Source organism: Wyeomyia smithii, chromosome 2, assembly GCF_029784165.1.
Source record: "Wyeomyia smithii strain HCP4-BCI-WySm-NY-G18 chromosome 2, ASM2978416v1, whole genome shotgun sequence".
Lineage (NCBI taxonomy): Eukaryota > Metazoa > Arthropoda > Insecta > Diptera > Culicidae > Wyeomyia > Wyeomyia smithii.
In genome coordinates, this window is record NC_073695.1 from 158,298,833 (window position 1) to 158,323,637 (window position 24,805).

The following is a 24,805-nucleotide window of genomic DNA, read 5'->3' on the forward strand; positions in this document are numbered from 1 at the left end:
AATGATGGGTCGTAAAATTAAACGAGCTTTGCCCTTACTAGATTACGGAAAGTCTGAATATGATGATCAGATTCTAGATGCAAGAGATCGAGAAGTTATGGTCAAGGGGAATGCTCGGGAGGATCGTAGGCGTGGTGCGAAAATTAACGTCGTCAAACCTGGCGATATTGTTATTGTAGAGCGTCAATCAAAATCAAAGGAGATTCCAGGTTCCATAAGAAGCGTTTCACAGTCATGAATGAGAGGAATGGGAGCTTGACTCTTGCCGATGATGAGGGTCATAGCATGAAACGCCATGTATCGCAGACAAAAAAAGTTCACACATGGAGAGACAGTGCACGGATGAGTAATCAGAAGCAAGTGGAAACTGGTATATCTAAACGACCAGAAAGAGTAACGAAAACTCCACTATAACTATCTGACTTTGTTCGATTCGTGGATGATAAGTCATTGTAAGCTTGCGTGTAGTAATTCGATATCGGAGTCCAAGAAGCTAAACGATAAAAATAAATACATTTTTTCATCTTCTTTAGTATACTTAAATTTGTTTGATTCAGCGGTAGTTTTTTTTTTTCTTTACTTCCTTTTTTTTGGGAGAACAGGGGAGATGTGTGGTACACATTGAGTCATCGAATAATTGAGCAATACGTATCGGTTTAATGTGCTCATTAAGAACTCACTAGACGACAGATTCCCTTAGTCTGTTACGACTCCATGCGATCGTGTCCGATCGTTGAAATTGCCCCTCATCGAGTCACGAGCTCAGTTGGCATCGAGCAGTGAATCCTTGTGGAGGTAAGTTGTGTGAATGCCGGCACCGGCACAAGAGTGGTACCCAAGCGAAGCGGCGAAACTGCACAATCGTCTCAAGAAAAAACAAATAAACTACTTTTGAATTCTTGTGCGCGTTCCACACAAACAGACTTCGGATTCGAGTCAGATATGGGTTTGAAAAATTCCCAATGAGTCGGGTACGGGTTAAAAATTTCCTACACCCGAGAACCTCTAGTTTTTAACTTAATATCAAATTTTATTAAATTTTATTTATTGACATCATAATCATATTTAATCTCACTTTTAACATATTTTTTTTTAAGAGTAAGACGATGATTTTTTTTTTTCATAATTAAAACCCAGGAATAATGTCACAAATCTCGACGCACTACAAAATTCAATTCTTTCTCAGAAGCGAATGCCACATTTGACGATGCCTCCTTTAAGCCAAAAATATATATTTTTTGTTCTAATAAATTTTATGGCTTTACCAAGTTTTTTACATTACTTAATTGCGAAACACATTAAACTGTTTATATTTCAAGCAATTCAGGGTTAAACTCAGATACAACAGATATTTTTTATTTCTAATTCACAGGTGCTAACACTATTTGAGAGAGGAACACTCATTACTTGGTCACTAGTATCAATAACCGAAGCTGTAGATTTCATTGCAAATACAAAACTCGATATTACATTCAATAATGCAAAATTCAAGCTTGTTCAGCAGTTTATTACAAACCTCTTCGGTGTACACACTAATGCCAAATTGCCAAAAAATGACTTTGCTGAAAATTTCGAAAACTCTGCCACAGAACGCAATGCAACGAGTGCAATGATTGTTTTCCCATTATTAACGTGTATGCTAGTTCACCAGAATACAGCACTAATTTTATGTAATGGATACATATTATTACATAAAATTTTAGAAAACAGAAGCTTATTCCTTTTTAACGATAACGGTAAGTTTTTGGTTATTTATATAACTATTATATATAAATTATTAAAAAAATAAATATATTTACAATATATTCCGGAGTAATTTACGATAAGGGCGCAACTGGCAAAAAAAAACATTGGGGAATATCAGTTCGAAAATTTGCAAGTACATTTTAAAATTTTAATTTCGAAGGAAGTGACTAACATTAACATCAATACCTAAAATCGACGTATAAAAACCTGTCTAATAGTTTCCTAAAAATACTATATTAACCCTCTAGTGCCCAGTGCCACCTCTAGACGGTCTTCACTTGAACCTCTAAAAAGCTTCAATAAGAACTTAAAAAATGTTTATAAAGCTTTATAGTGATTTTTTCGAAGTCCGTCTAAAAGCTTATTTGGGCACTAGAGGGTTAAATGTGTGCATTTATGGGTAAAATCTGCGCTTTTCATCAAACCCTTTTCGAATAAGCCTTAAAGCATTCTGACAACGAGACAAACAATGTTGATCCACCCTTTACTGCCGACTGTTTATGGAATATTTCGCAAATAAGCCCGTTGCTTCCAAACAATGTAAAGGGCCTAGTTCCAAAGTATCTTTTGTTTTGAGTAAACTGTTTTGTCGCTCTTCACTAAAAACTTGATTTAAATAATTTTATCGATTTATACAAAAGAAAGGATTCCAATCGAACATAAGAATGTTCGACATGTCAAGTTTGTCTTAGTTGGGAAGTATTGTGATTTAGCAATAACAAAATGCGAAAGCTCTTAAGATCGATTGAAACAAAAAAAACAATAAATTCCAAAAATCTTTACGATATTTTATTTTTTAAATGGGTAAAAAATTCATAACGCCATAGATCTCCTTTCTATTGTGTCTGGTCTTCTACTTCTGATGAATTTTAAATTTTGTTTTTCTTTACTGTTGACAAATAGATGAGATTCTGAGTTACTACGGCTGTTGGTGACACATAGAATTTCGCACGGACATTGGGCAGCTTGTTCGGAGTGACCGTAATCAATCGACATATTATACGGTGTCTCTCTTGCCACTTGAGCCACAAACTTATACACAGGTCCCGGAAACTTTTAGTGCTTTTCAATTCTCCGACGTGAAGTATAAATCATCGTGATTAAAGTAGAACTGCAAAACTTTGTTTTTTATTCGGATTGATATTTTCAAAACACTAAACCGAATAAAGCTTATGATTTTAAAATTTCCTGATGTTCGATTTGATCAAAATAGAAGACAGCACTTATTTTTTTCATCTATCTTCTATATCTACACGCAAAACTTTTCCTTAATACTATAGAAGCAATAGCGCCAAATTGTCTTTTAGGTAACAAACCTATTACTTAAAAGGCAATAAAATTCTTCCCCAGTCAAGTAACAACACATACTGCCGTATATTTAGCACGTGTTACGGGAGTACGACTATCTAATAATGGTCGTTTCAACCACATGCAAGATTTTTTCTGTCAAAAACTGCTCCCTTTCCATCTCAAGTAAAAATAGTACGAGGGTGGTATCCAAGACACGACCGCATGTTTGACGTAGGACTACGATAGTTTTATATTTCATTTAGAAAATTCAAACTTTGTTCGATTTGACCACGTTTCACTTTCGACACGGTTTGACTTTGGCACACATAAGCCAAAAACGAGCGGTTATGTTTAATCATAATTTATAGTTTTCTTGTTTTGCTTTTAAATAATTCAAACTCAACAACCGCCAAGAGAAAGGCATTTTGTCCATTATGCTGCCGAAACCGAAACCAAAATAGACATGATCAAGGCAACACTTAATACCGTGCTATACCTCTAATTACTCCGAAGGGTCATATCAAGTGTCTAGGTCGTTGAAGGCTTCATGCGGACGTTGCGTTCCGGATACTTTCAGATTATTGAGCCTTAATCCATCAAACGACACCTCTAACAACTTACAATCCTAAAACTAGTTCATTGGTGGCCACATATTGTTAAAGTCATATGCCACCAGAAAGTTATAAAAAGAAAAGCGTTTATTTTTAACATGGTTCGATTTTGACAACTGAAAAAATTTAGATTACTTATTTGCAGACATCTATTCAAGAAGAAAAAAATACTGTTTTTAACATTGATGAATACCTTTCATCCTAATGCAGTCGAATTTCTTCAACACGCGAAAAGGCAATTTTTTATATAGGTCTTAATTAAAAACGATTTAGTAGAAAGCAAACTTCCTCTCATCTTCAATTGCGCTTGTGAAAGATAGCTCACTCACCGATTTCAAAGCAGTATCATTGTCAGTTTCTTACAACTGCTTAGCAAAGAAGTCACATAAAAAAGTCCTGTATTTACAAGTTCGTTGGAAAAGTGACGATAAAGAGTTGCAGTTTTTAGTGGAAAATCTATATTCACAAAAATTTTGAAATTGACATTGGAATTTATGAGGATGTAACATGTAACAGTCATTTTTTTTCATTTTAGGCCAATTGAAACATTTATTCATTAAGCAGAACCAGAAAAAAATTAATCAGTTTTAAGATACCAATGAAAAAAAACAAACAACAAAATGCCATATTTAAAAGTCATCCGTCTGTTTCGTTCAAAAATAAACCTAGCTCGGTTTGATAAACAACATTAACCTCTCCAACTGATGTTTGCATAATGTTGTTCAATTACAAGTCTGGCAATGACAGGTTGTATTCATATGTTTAGTATCTTTACACGGTTGTGTTTATATGTTTAGTAATATGCAGATGCTGATGTAATATTTTTGTAATTGAAAAATACGAATATGAATGTTTAAAACCTATCGTCAAGTTGCATATAATTGGGGTTTTCTCTATACCACAACCGCGTCATGCAACTAGGATTGTCATATTGAATTAAATTTATTTTACTGGAAAAATATAACCATCAGTACAGCTTAAAGCTATCTGAACTATCTGTTTAAAAATCTTCACGAAGCATAGTGGTTTTCTATTGTCTTTTAAATAGCCTGTAGTTGGTCATTTAAATAAATCTGAGAAAAACAGAGTGTAGAATTCAAAAAGACAGCAACCCAATGCAACTTCTAATTTTAGGAATTTGAATGAAGTTTTTATCATTAAACATGCATATGAAAATCACTACGGTTGCAGTTCAAATGCCATCTACTCGTCACGACAACCAAAAGGAAACGAGCAACGGGGTAGCAAGCTTCTGATTAGTAGAATGTTAACACAACTTTTGTTGAAAAGATATTTTAATTATTATATAACAATCTTTCGCAATATTTTACCTGTCGATTAAGAAACGGTGTTTGAAATCTGTTCAGGGGTAGTAATACAATAAGCTCTTTAAAACGATGAGAAAACATCTGTTGCAGCTATATAAAGCGAGCTCGTGATTGGTTGAAAGCTGTGAAACTGAACTAGAAAAAGTGGATTTCAACTGAACTTTTTACTAATTTACTGTTCATCGTACAATGTACAATGATATGCCAATTATTGTATCACATGCTTTGGCAACCGTCGTCGTTCGATCAAAGCATTGGTGGTCAAAATCCGTTCAGTTGTAATCACATATTGGATGCAACATCCTACATCGTGATATACTGTTGCGTACAGAATTATTTTATTCCCGGCCGCACAGCGTAGTGCGCGACTACGCACCACTACTGTACGTCGACAGCAGCTATATTGTTTCCACTTGGCTTGACTGCACACAAATGGCAATCGAGTGCTACTGCACTGACGACGAGCGACCGTCTTCTCATAAATGGCTCGGTGCAGTACTGTTGCCTGTGTCAGCATGTTTTCCTTCAAGACATCAGTTTTAATAACATTCTCACAACAGATCGTTTAATTGTCTGATAAAGGAGGTTGTTACGAACTTTCCGAAAAAGCTTTACTTTCAAGACATCAGAATAGTCTAGGTTCATAGAAGCAAATATTAGTTGACCTATTGGGACGGGAAGATTCTGTCAAATTATTTTTTGCCACTGAATAGAGGTTGTCATAACAGGCAGTTGGTGTCCACTCATGAAGTCTGTGCCAGGAGTGCTCGCATGTGATTGGTACATTGTTCGTAAAAATACGACCTTGAAACTTTTCATCAATTTTCACTGTTTAACAATTAAGTAACAATGATATATGAAGAATCACAAAATTGTCCATCATTTTATCAATCCAACGACATATTGATTATTGTGATCCATTAGTATTACCGTTTGAAATCTTTCATTCCGACGTTACATCTTGGTTTTTAGTTTCCTCAGAATGTATCTCGATATAGTGCGGTTAGACGTAGTCCTACGTCAAAAATCACACACCGTTGCATATGTTGCACATGTTACAAATTTCTTTAATCTCCAATTCATCCGGTGAGCGTGTATTTGTTCGCTCGTTGTATGCATACGGAGTAGAGAAAGAATATGACAAAAGCTGCCAAGCAGCATTTTCCCCGTCATAGAGTATGCAAACGTTGATGACTTCAAAGACTTGAAATGCGTCTTTAAATGACATCACGATCTGTAAACTGCGTTAGAGAAAAACAAAAACATTCGCTTTCTTGCAAGCTATCCAAAACACATACTCATTGGTTCTTGGAAACTCATTTGCACCTGTTTGAAAATACAATACTCGTGCCCATCCAGAACAATATTCGCAACTTCGGCAACTCTGTTCAGACAGTATAACATATTTTCATTTCAAGTAAACACTGGGAGACGAAACGAAAGTGTTTCTAATTAGACATTTGAGGTTGACGGGTGAGATTCTCATTATGTGTGGATGAAGGGGACAAAAATTAATCTGATCGTTGTATCAATACAAATGCAGCGAGTGAAGTCTTGCTAACACATGCATTGCGGTGCTTGGCTGTATGTTCTCCTGCAGAAACACATACAAGCGTATGCCCGTCATAATTTTTGTTACTTTTCGGTTATTACTATTTGTGTATAAAGCGCAGTCGTAAGACACAATAAGTAATAAAAAATTGCCCTAAAGCAATAAAATGTTCCCCGTTTGCGTTGGGTGTATATATGCAAATGTCTGTCTGTCTGTCTGTTCCCTATAGACATGAAAACTACTGGATCGATTACCGTGACAGTGTGTACATAGGGGTTTTCGAGTACGGGGAGTTATCCTTAAAAATTAGTTTTGTTCTATCTCATTAGCGTAGGCAAGAGGGGGGGGAGGTGAATTTGTGGTTCATGAAACAGAAAACTTCTTCCCCGATAACCGTGCAAATTTATATCAAGAATGTTTTTGTGTCTGAGATGTAGTTTTGCGACGTTACTGTGTCAAGTTGGTGTATCTCAGAGGTGGATGAGGGAGGGGGTGAACAATTTTAAACCTTCGATGATTTCATAACCGCTTGATCGATCAGCATTGAATTCGGTATGAAGAATCTATAGTACCTGATGTATTCCAACGACTTTGAATTTTACCTATTCCATAAGCGCGGCAAGACGGGGGGGCGATTATCCTGTATCTCAGTGGCGTAGTAAGTAGGAGGGTATATTATATTTCGTTTTTCGTTAATTATCAGAAAGTGGCTCGGGGACATAACTGTTATTTGGGACTTTGCTATATATCAGTGGCATAGTTAAGTGGAAGAAGGTTGGGGGGGGGAGGTTGATGAATTTTGTCAACCTTTATTAATTTTGAAACCGCCTAACTGATTATCATTTAATTCGGTACACGTCGTATAGCAGCGTATATGTCTCATAAACTTTAAATTATATATATCTTATGTGAAAAGAAAATGAACGGAGGTGAGGAGGGGGTAGTAACAACTAATTTGTTCGTTGTCAAGTCTTAAACATGAACACTTTTGAATACTACACATGAACATTGTGTAATTCTGTAAACGTGGGCTTCCAAATACGAGGTATATTTCCGTGATATAGATTTTCCTGTACCTCAACGCCGTAGCTAAAGGGAGGGCAACAACCTTAATCATTTTTGAACCGCCTAATAGTTCATTTTGAAAATTTGTATCTGAAAGAGCTCCTATCATCATTTTAATTTAATAGTAAAGGGTTTTTAGCCTAAAAGGTGTTTCCATGATATTGTTCCCTCTCCGATTTTCTTTGTTTTTTGATACAATCGATTGGAAAGTTTTCACGCCTCCATCAACATGCAGCAAAATTGTAATGTTATAACAACAACTATTGAACTATTGAAAAATATCGAGACATTTTTTCAACTCATATTTCGACCAATTAGAGCTAAAAAAAACCAATATGGGTATTTTCGGAACCGAGGTTTTATCTAGAGACCCAAAATGTCAATATGACGTTCTCCGGTTTCTAGAAAACATTCTTGAATGGCTTAATACCTACCTAATACAAATCTGAACACCATTTTGAAATGAAATATGGCAATTCCCAGTTCCGGAAAATTATCCAATACCACTCATTATTGTTATTTTTAAAACCAAAATGATACCCAGAAACCGAAAATCGAGTCCATTCAGAATTTTTAAAATCCAAGATGACGATTTCCGGTTTCCAGGATACAGTCTAAAATGATCGAATACTGGGTGTTTCTGGAATCTAGATAATTCCCAGGGACCTGAAATTAACTTTAAACACCACTTTCAAATCCGAGATGAAATGATGAGATGAAAAAATGACCAAATATCACCAGATATGGGCACTGCTGCAATCAAGATGGTACACATAGGCCAAGAATCGTCATTTTGAATTTCGTAGTGGCAACTTGCGGTTGCTGGAAAACAGCCAAAAACAGTCATTCCAGAACCGTGACGAAATACAGGATGGCAACCTTCGGATACCGAAAAAGACCAAATACTACATTGTATGATAGCCAGCGGCTGTGAATCGACTTAACAGATCATTTAAGAATCCAATTTGATGGTTTACGGTTTGCGGAAACCAACCTATAATGACCGAACACCAACAAAATGATACCAAGAGACCTGAAATCAACTCAAGACACCATTTCGAAATCCAAGATGGTGGCTTCCGTTTTCCAGAAATCACCAAATACCACCCAAAATTGCTATATCCATAATTTAGATAATGCTCATAGGCCAGAAATCGACCCCTGACAAATTTTAATTTTAATTCGAAGTGGAAATTTCAGGCTATTGGAAAACAGCCAAGAATTATCATTTCGGAATCGAGATGATGCCCGGATACCGGAGTACAAATTCAGTAGCCACTTTGAAAACCAAGGTGGCGACTTCCGACTTTCGGAAAACAGCCTTCAATGGCCAAACACCACCCAATTCCGGTATTGCAAATGGTGCCCAAATAAAAATGGTGCCCACAGACCGTGAATCAAATCCAGATGTCGTTTTAAAATCCAATATTGCGATTTCTGGTGTGCGAAAATGACCAAAAATCACCCAACACGGGCATTTCTGTAATCAAGATGAGGCACATTGGCCAAAAATCGTCCCCAGACACTATTTTGGCATTCGAAGTGGCACCTTCCGGTTGCTGGATAACCAAAATCGACAGTCCAGAACCGAGATGACACCCAGATACCTTAGATCAAATCCAGACGCTGTTGAAAAATGCAAGATGGCGACATCCGGTTACCGAAAATGACCATATATGATAGTCAGTGGCCGTTAAAGTCGACTTCACAGACCAAGTCCAATACGACGATTTCCGGTTTTTGGAAAACAATCTATAATGACCGAACACCACCAAATATGGATATTTCTGGAATCAAAATGATGCCAAGACACCTGTAATCACATAACACGCCGTTTAGAAATCCAAGATGGTGACTTCCGGTTTTCAGAAATCACCAAACATCACCCAAAATGGTTATTTCTGTTATCGAGATGATGCACATAGGCCAAAAATCGACCGCTGACACCATTTTTCAATCCAAAGACGTAACTTCAAATCCAAAATTCCAAATCCAGATCCAGATGCCTTTATGCAACTCAAGATGACGATATCAGGCTCCTGGAAAATACCAAATACCACCCAATATGGGTATTGCATAGAAGCTAAAAAATGATTACAGACACCATTTTAAATCAGAAATTACAAAGTTAGGATGCTGGAAAACAGCCAAAAATGATCATTCCAGAATTGATTGGAAATCAAATCCAGACGCCATTTTAAAATACAAGATAGTGATATAGTTATATCCGGTTTCCGCAATATCAAATACCGAATACCAGGCGCCAAATTCATGGTGATTTTCGGTTTCTGGAAAATGTAGCGTCCAAGTCCGCTCCGTAGACAACCCGTCTTTACGCCTTGAGTCTACTTCCAAGAAATGAGCACACAACGGGTTTCTAACAGTCGTTTGGCTTTATACTCCAATACCTATACAGCTAGCAGGGGTGTAGTCTGTGGTTCGGAACTTCTTGTAATATTATAACTCTACATCCTTCTTCCACTCTATCGAAAAAAAAAAAATACATTTAAAAAAAACAAGTTTGTTTTCAGAGAAAGATCAATGTTTATTCAAACTTAATCCCATTACGGACTATATCGGGTTGGAGATTTTCTCATCCTAACCGATCGTTTCGGTTCTTTGGCTGAGTAATTCGATGAATTCCGTTTATTTCTTATTGAGGTTTGAGATTGATTCGCTGATTCTGTATCCAAAATCATCGATTCTGTATCCATCACCCTTATTTGTCCTGGCCATTTCTTGAGGTGGCTGATCGGCCGTCTATATCTTACACCTTCATCGTTCATAACTATGGTATCACATCCTGTTCGTTCAATAACTTTAAAACGCTCTGGTCGAAAATTGGGTTCCAGTTTACCAATGTCATAATTTCTTATCATCACCATATCTCCAACAGAAATATCAGAGAGCTTAGCATTTCTTTTTTTGTCTGCGTATATTTTTCCTGCCATTTTTTTCATCGCATCGTGATCACGAATATCTTCGCTTCGCAACTCCGGTTCTGTCCTGCGACATGGCAAAAAGTCCTTAACCGGTTTACTCATCAAGAGCTCGAGCGGTGCTTTTTCTGTAACAGAATGAGGAGTAGTGTTGTATGTATACACGTATTCAGCAAGTGCTTTACGCCAATCTCTCTTCATAACTTTGGCGATACGTAAAGCTCTTAAAATGCCCCGGTTCTGTCTCTCAACAAGCCCGTTCATTTGAGGCCAGTACGGGATCGTGTTTACTAATTTGATGTTTTTCTCCCTGCAGTACGTTGAAAACTCGTCGCTCGAAAATGGAGGACCGTTATCGCATCGGACTGACTCTGGATAGGATAGATCAGCAAATATGGTTTCCAAGACGTCGATTGTTTTTGCAGCTGTGGTGGACTTCATCTCAACGACCTTTAAATACAGACTATAATAGTCCACCAACACAAGGAACGTCGCGCAATCCTTCGCCGAGAAGAAGTCAATGGCAAGATCTTGCCACGCTCTCTCCGGCATTCTCTTCCTATGCATCGGCTCTGGCGGAAACTGATTACTAACAGCTGTGCAACCCAGACACTCTTGAACCTTTTCGGTTACATCACGGTCCATACAAGGCCACCATACTCTTTCTCGAAGATTTCGACGCATGGCGACAATACCCGGATGACCACGATGTGCTATGTCTAATGCTATAGACCGCAGTCTTTGAGGAAGTATTTTTTCCATTGTTAGCTTTAAGTTACACCATCGGGGCACTTGCTCGCCTGTTGGTGAATAGACCAAATAAATAAATAAATAAAAGTACAATCTTGTCATTCCGAACAACAACTTTATCGATGATCCCCAATTCATCAGCAAATGCCTGATAACGGAAAAGTTTCTTGGGCCAATCATGGGTTTCGAGAGCTGTGATGACTGCCGACAGAATTTCATCATGACAGGTTTCAGTCCTGATTTCTTCCAAAGTGATTGCTGTCGGATCCTGTCCAATTGCGAATAAAAAATGCTCAGATTCATCGTCAAACGATGGTTCACTCTGAGGACAAAGTCGAGACAGGATGTCGGATATATTAGATGACCCCGGAACGTATTTCACCACAAAGTTATAGGGCTGCAAGCGCAATGCCCAGGCTTCTGCTCTCGAGCATGCTCGTCGGCCGTCTCTATACTTTCCACCAAAAATGTACTCGAGAGCCTTGTGGTCAGAGAATATGGTAAACTTCAGCCCAAATAGGTAGAGGTAAAACTTTTCTACCGCCCACACAACAGCCAAAGCTTCACGTTGCGTTTGGTGATAGATACGCTCGGCATCAGACAAACCTTTCGACGCAAAGCTGATCACTCTAGGTGTACTTCCGGAATCCCTTTGTACAAGGACTGCACCCAGTCCTACAGGGGAGGCATCAACATACAGCTCCGTGATGTCATCTGGATCGTAAAATCCTAGCGTTCTTACATTTTTAGACAGCTCGTTTCTCAAGTCGTTGAAGGCTGTCAACTGATCTTGTCCGAACGAGTTAACGGCTCCTCGAACAAACTGGCGCAATGGTTCTGTCCTAGTCGACAAATGAGGAATGAAGTGTCCAACGAAGTCCAAGGAAACTCCTGACTTCCTCTTTGGATTGCGGGACACGGAAATTCTTGATTGCCGATGTCTTCTCCGCCGACGGACCGATTCCAGCTTCACTCACTTTAAAACCGAAAACCTCGATATCCTTCACGCGGTAGACACACTTGTTTTTATTCAACAGAGCATTATTTCGTTTCAAAACCAACCCAGCATCATGTTCTTCAAGCGTTCGCCCGGATATGATCACATCCTCGATGTAAATAATGATTCCCTCAATCCCTGCGAGCATTTGAGTCATAATTCGCTGAAAAATTTCAGGCGCGCAGTTGATGCCAAACATAAGTCTTTTGAAGCGCATCAATCCTTGACTCGTCATGAAAGTGGTTACGCTGCGGGAATCTGGATGAAGCTTCACATGATGGTAGGCCGAAGTAATATCCAAGCGAGAAAAATATTTGGATCCCTTCAACTTATTGAGCAACGTTTCAATCACCGGTAAAGGGAAATGCTCGCGTTGGATGGCTTTGTTTGGAAACTTCATGTTGATGCACAATCGCACATCATCTTTTCCCTTTGGTACACAAACCATCGGCGAAATCCATTCAGGAACTCCGTCGACAGGTTCAATGATATCTAACCGCAACATTTCATCGATCTTTTCGTTAACCTTCTTGGCCATAGGTTCAGGTACACGGAGGTAAGAAATCTTTCTCGGAGAGATGTTCTTGTCGATGGATAATTTGACCAGCACATCCGGAAATTTGGGAAAAGAAGTTCTTTCAGTGTCGACACTTTGTACATCTAGTCCCACCTTTAATACTTTGAGGTCCTCCGCCGTTCGCTTACTCAACAAGCATCTATTTGCACCTTCAATAACGAAGAACTCTGCGTAACTATTTGGTTTCGATGGATTAACCGAGATCCAGCTCTCAAAAACAATCAACACCTTAAGCGACTCGTTACAAGCATACGCAATGAACCGACGATCAAGAGGAGCTTTCAGTTTGGAAAGCTTCGTTTTGTTGTTCTGTAGTTGCGCCCAAACATCGGTAGTCACCGTGTTGATTGATGAGCCGGAGTCAACCAAAAAATCCACCAGGCAACTGCCAACCAAACACGTTACGATGCCATCATTACAGGGAACTTGGTATCTCTTGGATATATCCTCCGATTTAGGACGACGGGGAAGCTCTTCAATCAATCACTCTTCAGCCACTATCATCCCGCAACGAGTTTGCTTCATCAGTCGTTCGCTTCCAAGTGATGCCCTTTTTCGGTCTGCTTTGATTTGAATCACGACACTTCCGGACGAAGGGCCCAATTCGGCGACACTGATTACACCGGGCTTTTTGAGCCGGGCAAATAGATGAGTTCGAAGAGTGCCTGTATGAGCCGCATCGACCACACTCCGCTTGGTAACGTTCTCGCTGGTTTTCTCTGTTAAATTCAGAATATTTCGTACCACTCTTTATCCGAGAACGCGATACCCATTCCTGTTTTACAGTTGCCACAGAACCGGAAGGTAATTCATCTCTAAAAGGCTTTGATTTTTCCTTCTGTCTGATGAGAATCTCGCGATTGACCGCGTAACTAATAATTTCGTCCAGGTTCATCACATCCTCCAGTCCTTTGTCTCGCACACGCTCGTCACGCGCCCCCATAGTGACTTGCTGGAGGATTTCTTTCTCTTCCCTGTCCTTGAACTCGCATCGCGCCGCCTGTGCACGAAGCCGTAACAAATAGTTGTTGAATGTTTCTTCATTCTTTTGTTTCAGGGAACGAAATACCTCTAGTTCAATACGGTCATTGCGTTTTCCCACAAAGAATTTTGTCAATCTTTTAATTGCGTTGTCATATTCCGGTACTTCTTGAGGACAATAAGGCACCTTCACTGGTAGCGGATGAATTTCCTCCGGGGAAGGACCAAGATTGTAATAAAAACGTTGCAATCCACGACCACCAATAGTCATGAGCAACACGAACTTATCGCGTTGTCCTTCCACCTCCCGTAATTCTAAAAGCAGCTCGAATGACCGGTGCCACTCTTCCCACTCTCTCCTCAAATCTTGCGAATCGACACCATCGTTGAATGGCTCCAGTGGCCATTTTGATTCGTCTCTGAAGCTCATCTGCAACGATAAATTTATGTATGGAAAATAAAGTCAGTCCACCGAACATAATGCAACTTCCAGATTGCAGATTTATTTAGATGTTCTTAATTCTTCACAAACAGTAGCTTAATATTTCAACTAATCTACCTGCATTTCGATTTTATTTCACACTTGTGTAATGGCGTAAAGTCGATTGAATCACAAATTCAGCTTGTACAATTTACTTCTATTCTCACGAACTGTTCAACTAATAAGAGTAACTGTATATACAAATTGCACTACCAGCCGCAGCCTGCAGAGGCACAGAGAGAGAACAAATAAATCTCTCTGTTGCAGTTTTTTTCCGATGACACGCATACTCCACCACAAATAGAATTCGTTTGATTTCTCTTGCTCCTCTTTCTGTATTAAGCTCTCCACCTCACATTTCCATTATTGTTCATACTTCGGCTTAGAACATGTCAAATCTCACCAACACTAATCTCTCTATCTCATTCTGTGCCGAACACGCATCAGTATCGGATGTGTTTGGTGATCGCTCCGATAGAATATAAAACAAAAGACGCGCGAGCAAGTGTTGGCATTGTTTGCCTGGTCGAGTGAAGGTTCAAGGTCGCCCGCCTTTGTGCAACTGTTTCGCATCGTGGCTGTTTGCTGGTGCGTAAGCCGATTTGGCTGCGAAGTGATTTGTGCTACAGCAGTGGACGAGAATCTCAACACAAAGGAGGAAAAAGAAGAAGCCAACAGTTGACAGCGAGTTGTGTCGCTGTGCTGAGTGATCACACACCCGGCTCGCTGCTGGTGGCAGTTTGGAGCTGCTGTATTGGTGCTGCTGGCTGTAACGGCTGCAGCTTCGACCGTTCGGACAACCAACCCTGCTGAAAGGAGAAGTAAAGAGGTACGTGTTCTGTCGGCGCTAGTGCGCTAGATTTAGCGCAATGGATGTAGATCCCTCGCCTCCCGTGCCACCATCCCCGAACCCCTCCGACCCTGTCCCTCCTGCCAACCCTTCCTCTGTTAATTCTCCAGTCCCCCCTCGCCCCAGGCTTTACCCGGACGGATCTCAGGGCAGCTTTACTGTTTTCTTTCGGCCAAAAGCAGGACCGAAATCGAAACCGTTAAACATCCTGCAGATTTCGAAAGACCTGACGGAGGGGTACAAGGCCGTTGATTTTGGGAGACTTCAACTCTCATGGTGTGGCTTGGGGTTCCCCCTACAATGATAACCGCTCCTCTTTAATCTATAACCTTTGCGATGACTTCGACATGACTATTTTGAACAACTATGAAATGACACGTATCCCGAAACCTCCAGCGCGCCCAAGCGCTTTGGATCTATCCTTATGTTCGACGTCGCTACGGTTGGATTGCACATGGAAGGTAATCCTCGATCCTCACGGTAGCGACCATCTGCCTATTCTTATTTCAATTACTAACGGTTCAACTCGCATGCGACCAATTGACATTCCGTATGACCTCACACGGAATGTCGATTGGAAGTTATACGAGGAAATGATTTCAAAAGCGGTCGAGTCGATTCAACATCACCCACCACTTGAAGAATACAACCTCCTCGCGGGCTTAATCCTCGACGCCGCGTTGCAAGCCCAAACGAAGAAATATCCCGGCGTAGCGATCAAAGAGCGGCCTCCAACTCCGTGGTGGGACAAAGAGTGCTCCGATGTCTACACGCAAAGATCCGACGCGGTTTTGGCCTTCCAGAAGGGAGGTATACCCGACGACTATATACGGTATTCGGAGCTTAATACCAAGCTTAAAAGCCTGGCTAAAGCAAAGAAACGCGGATATTGGCGTCGGTTCGTGAACGAGACGTCGAGGGAGACATCGATGAGCACTCTTTGGAACACAGCCCGAAGAATGCTGAATCGCGTAACGGTCAACGAAAGCGAGGAGTCTTCAAGTCGGTGGATATTTGATTTTGCCAGGAAAGTATGTCCGGACTCTGTTCCTGTGCAAAACTTTGTTCGCGATACGTCTCCGGGTCACGACGCGATAGAATCACCTTTTACGATGGCAGAATTTTCAGTTGCCCTCCTGTCCTGTAACAATAACGCACCTGGGTTAGATAGAATCAAATTCAACTTGTTGAAGAATCTACCCGGCAATGCCAAGAGGCGCTTGTTGAACTTGTTCAATAAGTTCCTGGAGCAAAACATTGTACCGCAGGATTGGAGGCAAGTGAAGGTGATCGCCATCCAAAAACCAGGGAAACCAGCTTCTGATCACAACTCTTATAGGCCGATTGCAATGCTATCCTGTATCCGGAAATTGATGGAAAAAATGATACTCCGTCGTTTAGACCACTGGGTCGAATCAAATGGTCTAGTATCAGATACTCAATTTGGCTTCCGCCGTGCCAAAGGGACGAATGATTGTCTTGCGTTGCTTTCAACAGATATTCAGCTGGCGTATGCTCGCAGAGAACCAATGGCGTCTGCGTTCTTGGACATTAAGGGGGCTTTTGATTCCGTTTCTATTGACATTCTTTCGGGTAAACTTCACCGACAAGGATTTTCTCCAATTTTGAACAATTTTTTGCACAATTTGCTGTCCGAAAAGCACATGCATTTTACGCACGGCGATTTGGCAACTTTTCGAATTAGCTACATGGGCCTTCCCCAGGGCTCATGTTTAAGCCCCCTTCTTTACAATTTTTATGTAAATGACATCGATGAATGTCTGGCAAATTCATGCACGATAAAACAACTTGCAGACGACAGCGTGGTCTCTGTTACAGGAGCCAAAGCTGCCGATTTGCAAGGACCATTGCAAGATACCTTGGACAATTTGTCTGCTTGGGCTTGACAGCTAGGTATCGAATTCTCTCCGGAGAAGACTGAGATAGTAGTTTTTTCTAGGAAGCATGAACCTGCTCAGCTTCAAACACAATTAATGGGTAAAATGATTTCTCAGGTTTTGGTACACAAATATCTTGGTGTCTGGTTCGACTCTAAAGGCACCTGGGGTTGTCACGTTAGCTATCTGATGAAAAAATGTCAACAAAGAGTGAATTTTCTTCGTACAATAACCGGACAATGGTGGGGAGCCCACCCAGGAGACCTTATAAGACTTTACCAAACAACGAAATTGTCTGTCATTGAGTACGGGTGTTTCTGCTTCCGCTCCGCAGCAAACACACATTTGATCAAACTGGAGCGAATACAATATCGTTGTTTGCGTATCGCCTTGGGTTGCATGCAATCGACCCATACGATGAGTTTGGAGATCTTAGCTGGAGTACTACCATTGAAAACCCGCTTCTGGAGCCTGTCTTCTCGTATTCTAATCAAATGTGAGGTCTTGAACCGTCCTGTGATTGAAAATTTTGAAAGGTTAATCGAACTTAATTCTCAAACCCGTTTTATGACATTGTATTTCAATCACATGTCCCAAAATATTAACCCTTCTTCGAATATTCCAAATCGTGTCGACTTATCAAATACTTCTGATTCTACTGTGTTTTTCGATACATCCATGATAGAAGAAACTCGTGGAATCTCGGATCATTTACGCGTGCAGCAGATCCCTAAAATTTTTTCCAATAAATATCGAAACATCAACTGCGACAATATGTACTACACTGACGGATCACTTCTTGATGGGTCCACTGGCTTCGGTATCTTCAATAACAATTTAACCGTCTCCCATAAGCTCGATAATCCTGCTTCTGTTTACGTCGCAGAATTGGCTGCAATTCAGTACACCCTAGGGATTATCGAAAAAATGCCCACGGACCATTATTTCATCTTTACGGACAGTCTCAGTTCCATTGAGGCTCTCCGATCGATGAAAGATGTTAAGCACTCTCCGTATTTCCTGGGGAAAATACGGGAACATCTGAGTGCTTTATCCGAAAAATCTACTCAGATTACCTTAGCGTGGGTCCCTTCTCACTGCTCGATACCGGGCAATGAGAAAGCGGACTCCTTGGCTAAGGTGGGCGCAACAAACGGTGGAATTTATGAAAGACCAATTGCCTTTAATGAATTTTTCTCATTTGTACGTCAGAATACGATCATCAGTTGGCAAAATGCTTGGACAAGAGGGGAACTGGGAAGGTGGTTACATTCCATAATCCCCAAGGTGTCGACGAACCCGTGGTTCAAGGGGTTGGATGTAGGTCGGGATTTCATTTGCGTGATGTCCCGGCTTATGTCCAATCACTATAGATTTGACGCGCATCTCCGTCGTGTTGGGCTCGGGGAAAGTGGTATCTGTGCCTGTGGTGAAGGTTATCACGACATAGAGCACGTTGTTTGGTCATGCCCTGTACACCGTGACGCCAGGTCTAAATTAATAGCTTCCCTGCAGGCCGAAGGTAGGCAGTCGGCTGTTCCTGTTCGTGATGTCTTGGCGAGCCGTGACCTATCCTACATGTCCCTTATATACGTTTTCCTGAAATCCATCCACGCCCCAGTTTAGTCCTACCCCCTTCCGCCTGCATCCAGCCTAACGACAAGAACACGTTAAGACCCCGGATCCGGAAACAGCAATCAGACCCGCACGATACTCTCAAGGACCGAGGGAGACAACCCAAATGCCAGTCCGTAATATCTTGGCCCAGCAGCGGAACATGTGCTTACCTATGGCAATGAAAACCATCATACAGTAAACCAGTGCTTTTAATGCAAAATATTATAGTTTTAAGTTACATTTAGTTTCGGCTCGTAGTCGGCAGCGAGGATAAAAAATTTGCTTTTAGTTATTGAGATACTTTAGAAAGTAAGCCACCAGATATAATTGGCGCCGTTAAACATTAAATTGTATTTGTGCCGTGTCAAATAAATTATAGATGAATAAAAAAAAAATCTCTCTATCTACCAGCGGACGTTTTATAATTGCAAGTTTTTTTACTCTCTTTTTTCTCATAGCTTTTCAAGTGTGAGTGGGAACTGGAATCTTTCCAGGAGAGATTTTGCTCATGCTCTGCAGCGTCTTGCTGGTCTAGCAGATAAAACACTCTATGCGCTTCGGTAAAAAAAACGGACTCGCCGCCTCATTTACTATTCCACAACTACAACCTCATCTATGTTCTGCAGCATTTTACTGGTCTAACAAAGAGAAAAATGATCGTCACAGTGCGCTGCGGTACAAGCCGGTCTCGCAAAAACCTCTATTTTTGCTTCCTCGCGCTTCAAATTATCGGTCTCGCACTTTCAGGTTTGCACTCTTCAACTTTTAGTTGGACTAGTGTTGTTAACTGATAAAACTGGCTACAGCTCACGCACTTCTCACAACTTTTGATCCTTCCGACTGCGCCAAATGTAGCGTCCAAGTCCGCTCCGTAGACAACCCGTCTTTACGCCTTGAGTCTACTTCCAAGAATTGAGCACACAACGGGTTTCTAACAGTCGTTTGGCTTTATACTCCAATACCTATACAGCTAGCAGGGGTGTAGTCTGTGGTTCGGGACTTCTTGTAATATTATAACTCTACAGAAAACATCCCAGATTATTGGTGATAATTATAGACATAAACATATTAATACAAGATAATCCATCGTAACTATTGAACGTATCTGCACCCAACGCAAACGGGGAACATTTTATTACTTTAGGGCAATTTTTTATTACTTATTGTGTCTTAAGACTGCGCATTATACACAAATAGTAATAACCGAAAAGTAACAAAAATTATGACGGGCATACGCTTGTATGTGTTTCTGCAGGAGAACATACAGCCAAGCACCGCAATGCATGTGTTAGCAAGACTTCACTCGCTGCATTTGTATTGATACAACGATCAGATTAATTTTTGTCCCCTTCATCCACACATAATGAGAATCTCACCCGTCAACCTCAAATGTCTAATTAGAAACACTTTCGTTTCGTCTCCCAGTGTTTACTTGAAATGAAAATATGTTATACTGTCTGAACAGAGTTGCCGAAGTTGCGAATATTGTTCTGGATGGGCACGAGTATTGTATTTTCAAACAGGTGCAAATGAGTTTCCATGAACCAATGAGTATGTGTTTTGGATAGCTTGCAAGAAAGCGAATGTTTTTGTTTTTCTCTAACGCAGTTTACAGATCGTGATGTCATTTAAAGACGCATTTCAAGTCTTTGAAATCATCAACGTGTAGCTGGCCCACAGGCCGCGAGGTGTTCCGTCTACTAAATACTTTCAGGACGTATAAACGAGTAGCTTAAGCGCCACCTCCAGAGAGGGCTACTCGTCGTGTTGAATTTTGCCCAGCACGAAACCTAAACCTCAGGGCAGGTTGTGGAAGAATTGTCCCGAAACGACATAAAGAAACGGTAGCAATTGTTGAATGAAGAATTACTCCGCCGCGCGTACGATGAAACCACTACTCCGCTTAGCCAAAAACAACCGTCTTATCGAAACACGGAAAACACGAGTGTCCGAAAAATAAGCGTTATCATCACAGGCGGAACACCAAAGCCAAATCTTTCTGTTCGATTCAGCGGCAATAGTGGCGCTGTTTCCCGAGAGCCACCCGGAGTAAAATAAGAACGAACAACGACAAAAAACTACACGTACGCGAATGTGAGAATTCTCCTAGACAAGATTTACCTGTTTGGGAAGCATAAAATCGAGCATAGTATGTAGTATTTACAACGATTTACATTTATTGCATGAAGTGGGATTTACTTAAGTCTAACGGGTTAGTGGCGTGTACAGTCAATTATCACATTTTTATTTCCTCGTTCTGTGTGCTTCCCAACGTTACTTCTACAGTGCGGTCAAAAGAACTCGTCCAACAGACGGCTGGACGGTGAAAGCTTTCTATCAAGAAGGGTTTTTTGTGTGTCTTTATCGGGCCCGGCTCATAGAGCTATTTTTACTCACGGTAGATAAAGAAGTCCCGTCGGTGCTATTAATAGCCCTACCGTCGATGACTTGTTGCGTCCACTGCTGTTCTGCTTGGCGTCGTTGGCGTCGATCGATGAGCTGCGATGGCGTCACTCGATGATAAGCGATGGCGTCGATCAATGGGACGGGATGGCGTCGATCGGACGGTATCGACGGCGTCGTTTGCCGGCTGATCTCAAGGGCCGACGTTTAACCAGAGCAGCAACTTCCAATTCCGTCGTGGGTCAGCAGCGTGAGGGTGGCAGCGTCGCGCTGGTGCAGCGGCTAGTAAAGGGCGAAAAGAAAGCCCAAAAAAGAAGCCGACAACGGCTGATTTGGGTTTTCAGCATTTTCTGTCGTACACACATTTAAAACCTCTTACCTTCTTTTTGTAACAATAACGCACGAAAAAGCGTCTGTAGACCGCACTTCTAACTTAACCGCACTAGCTAAACCCTAACGAAACGGAAAAACTTAACTAAAAGGACACTCACATTTAACAAAAGACTTACTATAAAACGCACGCGAAATAAACTAATCACACTGCTGCCTCGTTCACGATCAGAATTGAAATGGACGAGTAGTAGTTCCGAAAACCCTCAGATAAGTTGCGCGGTATTCGGTTTCCGCGATCGGAAGTAATGAACCACTTCAACACGATCATTTATGGCTTAAGCGTGAATGATTTTATCTCCTTCTTTCTTCCGTTCTTCCAATCGCAGATTTGCTTCCCCACCCGCTTCGGTATTTAGTGAGACGGAAAATACTAAGAAAAGGGAATTTGAAACTGCTGAATTCAATATAGTGGAGTATTTGTATACAAGCGTCTGATTTTCAATTCTATCATGCAATATTGAACAGTGAAACTAAGTGAAATTGAATGATTTAAATTCGTACAACAGTGACCATGCTACATCATCCCCTACTAATTGTACAAAAATTCGATTAAAATTTGAAAAATTTTAATCAAATTTTTGTAGGGTTAGCCTCTACTGTAATTATCTAAGCAATGGCACTATGAAATCCAACTGTCGTTGACAATCTTCGCATTCACACAAAATTGCAAAAAAAATGAACAAAATTATCCAGCACAAAAAACTGGGTTGTTTTCCCACTCCAGCCACATGCCGAAAACTGAAAACATCCCGTAAATGATCTAAACTTGTGGATCCTAGAAGCATGATCAACTCCAAAATATATCCCGAACACACGATCATGTACATTCTCCACATTAAATTTCCCCTTAAACCGGTGAATCACGAATTACGATCTTCCCAGAATAAATTCCGAGCTTCTGACCGTATTCCTTTTCCACACAAAAAAAACCTATTTCGTAAAAACCCTCCAGAACCATGTTCCGAAACACTGTTTTACACGAAAATAATAAAATTTGAAAAATATCGTGAAACATTTCATTGAAATATTTCAATCAAAATTTTTCAACGCCCCTCGTCATTCACTCGACAACAACGTTCGTCGATCAAATCGATATTGTTGTTCTGTCATTCACTCAAAAAGCTCTGTCAACTACTCAAACCAAAACAAACGGAAAAGTGTCAGTGACTATTTACTAGTAGTGCATGGGCGACATTCGCGTAGTCTGCCCCAGCGGAAAAATCGGATTTGGAGCTAGAAAATCGGCGATTCATCAGAAATTGAAAGGAAGTATCTCTTATTTATGTATCTTATCGTTGTTTTGCTTATGGAACAAAATTTTTTTACAGGTACCCGGCGACCCGGATCGAAAACCCGACGTATCGCGGGGTAAGCAAAATTTGAATTGTTTCCCTGTTTTCTATTTCTAGAAACAGACAAAAATAAATGATGGAAACGTAGGGAGGAACAACATCAGATCTAAAGTTGCCAAAAACTACAGGAAAATTATGAAGAAGTTCTCGGAAAAAATAACCATGGGATACAATGGACGATAAATTCTAAAAACCAAATGAAACAGGAAATTTTGCAAGAAGGATCGTAGGAAAATCGTGAGCGTTTTTTAAAAAAAATTACTTAACCAATTTCCATACTGATACTAAAATTAAGCTAGACGTTAGGCGCGTACTAATCACTAATATTTACATTACACTATTCGTTCGCTAACTGGGCTGAGGGCCTAGCCCAGTTAACGAATGTCGCTCGCTAACTGGGCTGACATTTCAAATGTCGTCAAATACCGAGGGGGATTAGGATGTAATGGCGCTAGGCAAGGTCCCTCAGCGAAAATTGGAAAATGTTTTATACAAATACACTAAAAATCCTGATTTACGAACATTTTCAAACAGTAACAAGGGAGGGAAGTCTCGACCTTGTGATACTTCTACAATTTACCATTTTGGTGTTTTTGGTGGAATTCGCTACCGAAATCTGTTGTTCCTTTTAGAAGGTTCATAGCTTGAGAACGTCCATCCAATTTTTCAACGTGAGGTTGGGGATTGGTCTTCAGTTAAATAAGAAAAGTCGATAAAGTAGTTGGAATCACACTACTTATCTTATTCGAAGTCATCGCCTATGGGCTCGCTAACTTCGTGATTTTCACCACTTAAATCAGGTCATAGCCCAAGCTTCTTCCTCTTCGTGATTATTCCCCCTAGCAGGCCGGTCAAATTTTCTATCTCATGCTCTATATTAATCCAAATCACTTGAACTAAAACCAATGACCTGTTATAAATTTTTTTTTTTTTTGAAAACTGGTCCCTCACAGATATAATTTGCTGTCGGAAAAAAATTAGTTGGTCTCTTTTTTAACCAATAAAATGACCTTTAAGGTGTTTTTCCATGAAATTTTGGTCACTCCGAAGAGCTTCATAGCTAAAAATATGCCAATATGTAGCTGGCCCACAGGCCGCGATGTGTTCCGTCTACTAAATACTTCAAGGACGTACAAACGAGTAGCTTAAGCGCCACCTCCAGAGAGGGCTACTCGTCGTGTTGAATTTTGCCCAGCACGAAACCTAAACCTCAGGGCAGGTTGTGGAAGAATTGTCCCGAAACGACATAAAGAAACGGTAGCAATTGTTGAATGAAGAACTACTCCGCCGCGCATACGATGAAACCACTACTCCGCTTAGCCAAAAACAACCGTCTTATCGAAACACGGAAAACACGAGTGTCCGAAAAATAAGCGTTATCATCACAGGCGGAACACCAAAGCCAAATCTTTCTGTTCGATTCAGCGGCAATAGTGGCGCTGTTTCCCGAGAGCCACCCGGAGTAAAATAAGAACGAACAACGACAAAAAACTACACGTACGCGAATGTGAGAATTCTCCTAGACAAGATTTACCTGTTTGGGATTATAAAATCGAGCATAGTATATAGTATTTACAACGATTTACATTTATTGCATGAAGCGGGATTTACTTAAGTCTAACGGGTTAGTGGCGTGTACAGTCAATTATCACATTTTTATTTCCTCGCTTCTGTGTGCTTCCCTACGTTACTCCTACAGTGCGGTCAAAAGAACTCGTCCAACAGACGGCTGAACGGCGAAAGCTTTCTATCAAGAAGGGTTTTTTGTGTGTCTTTATCGGGCCCGGCTCATAGAGCTATTTTTACTCACGGTAGATAAAGAAGTCCCGTCGGTGCTATTAATAGCCCTACCGTCGATGACTTGTTGCGTCCACTGCTGTTCTGCTTGGCGTCGTTGGCGTCGATCGATGAGCTGCGATGGCGTCACTCGATGATAAGCGATGGCGTCGATCAATGGGACGGGATGGCGTCGATC

General features: G+C 40.7%; 1 protein-coding gene across 6 annotated transcripts in view; it reads left to right on the forward strand.

The window, feature by feature from the left end:
- Window positions 1-24,805, forward strand: part of LOC129721825 (uncharacterized) — a 669,416-nt gene that overhangs the window by 449,858 nt on the left and 194,753 nt on the right. For 5 of the 6 annotated variants that reach the window (XM_055674846.1, XM_055674847.1, XM_055674845.1 and 2 more), the window contains exon 4: window positions 1,373-1,736. In XM_055674846.1, coding sequence (XP_055530821.1) covers window positions 1,373-1,736 — 364 coding nt within the window. Of the gene's footprint in view, window positions 1-1,372; window positions 1,737-10,847; window positions 11,021-24,805 lie in introns of those variants that run through there. The other variant, XM_055674850.1, reaches the window with a different exon arrangement.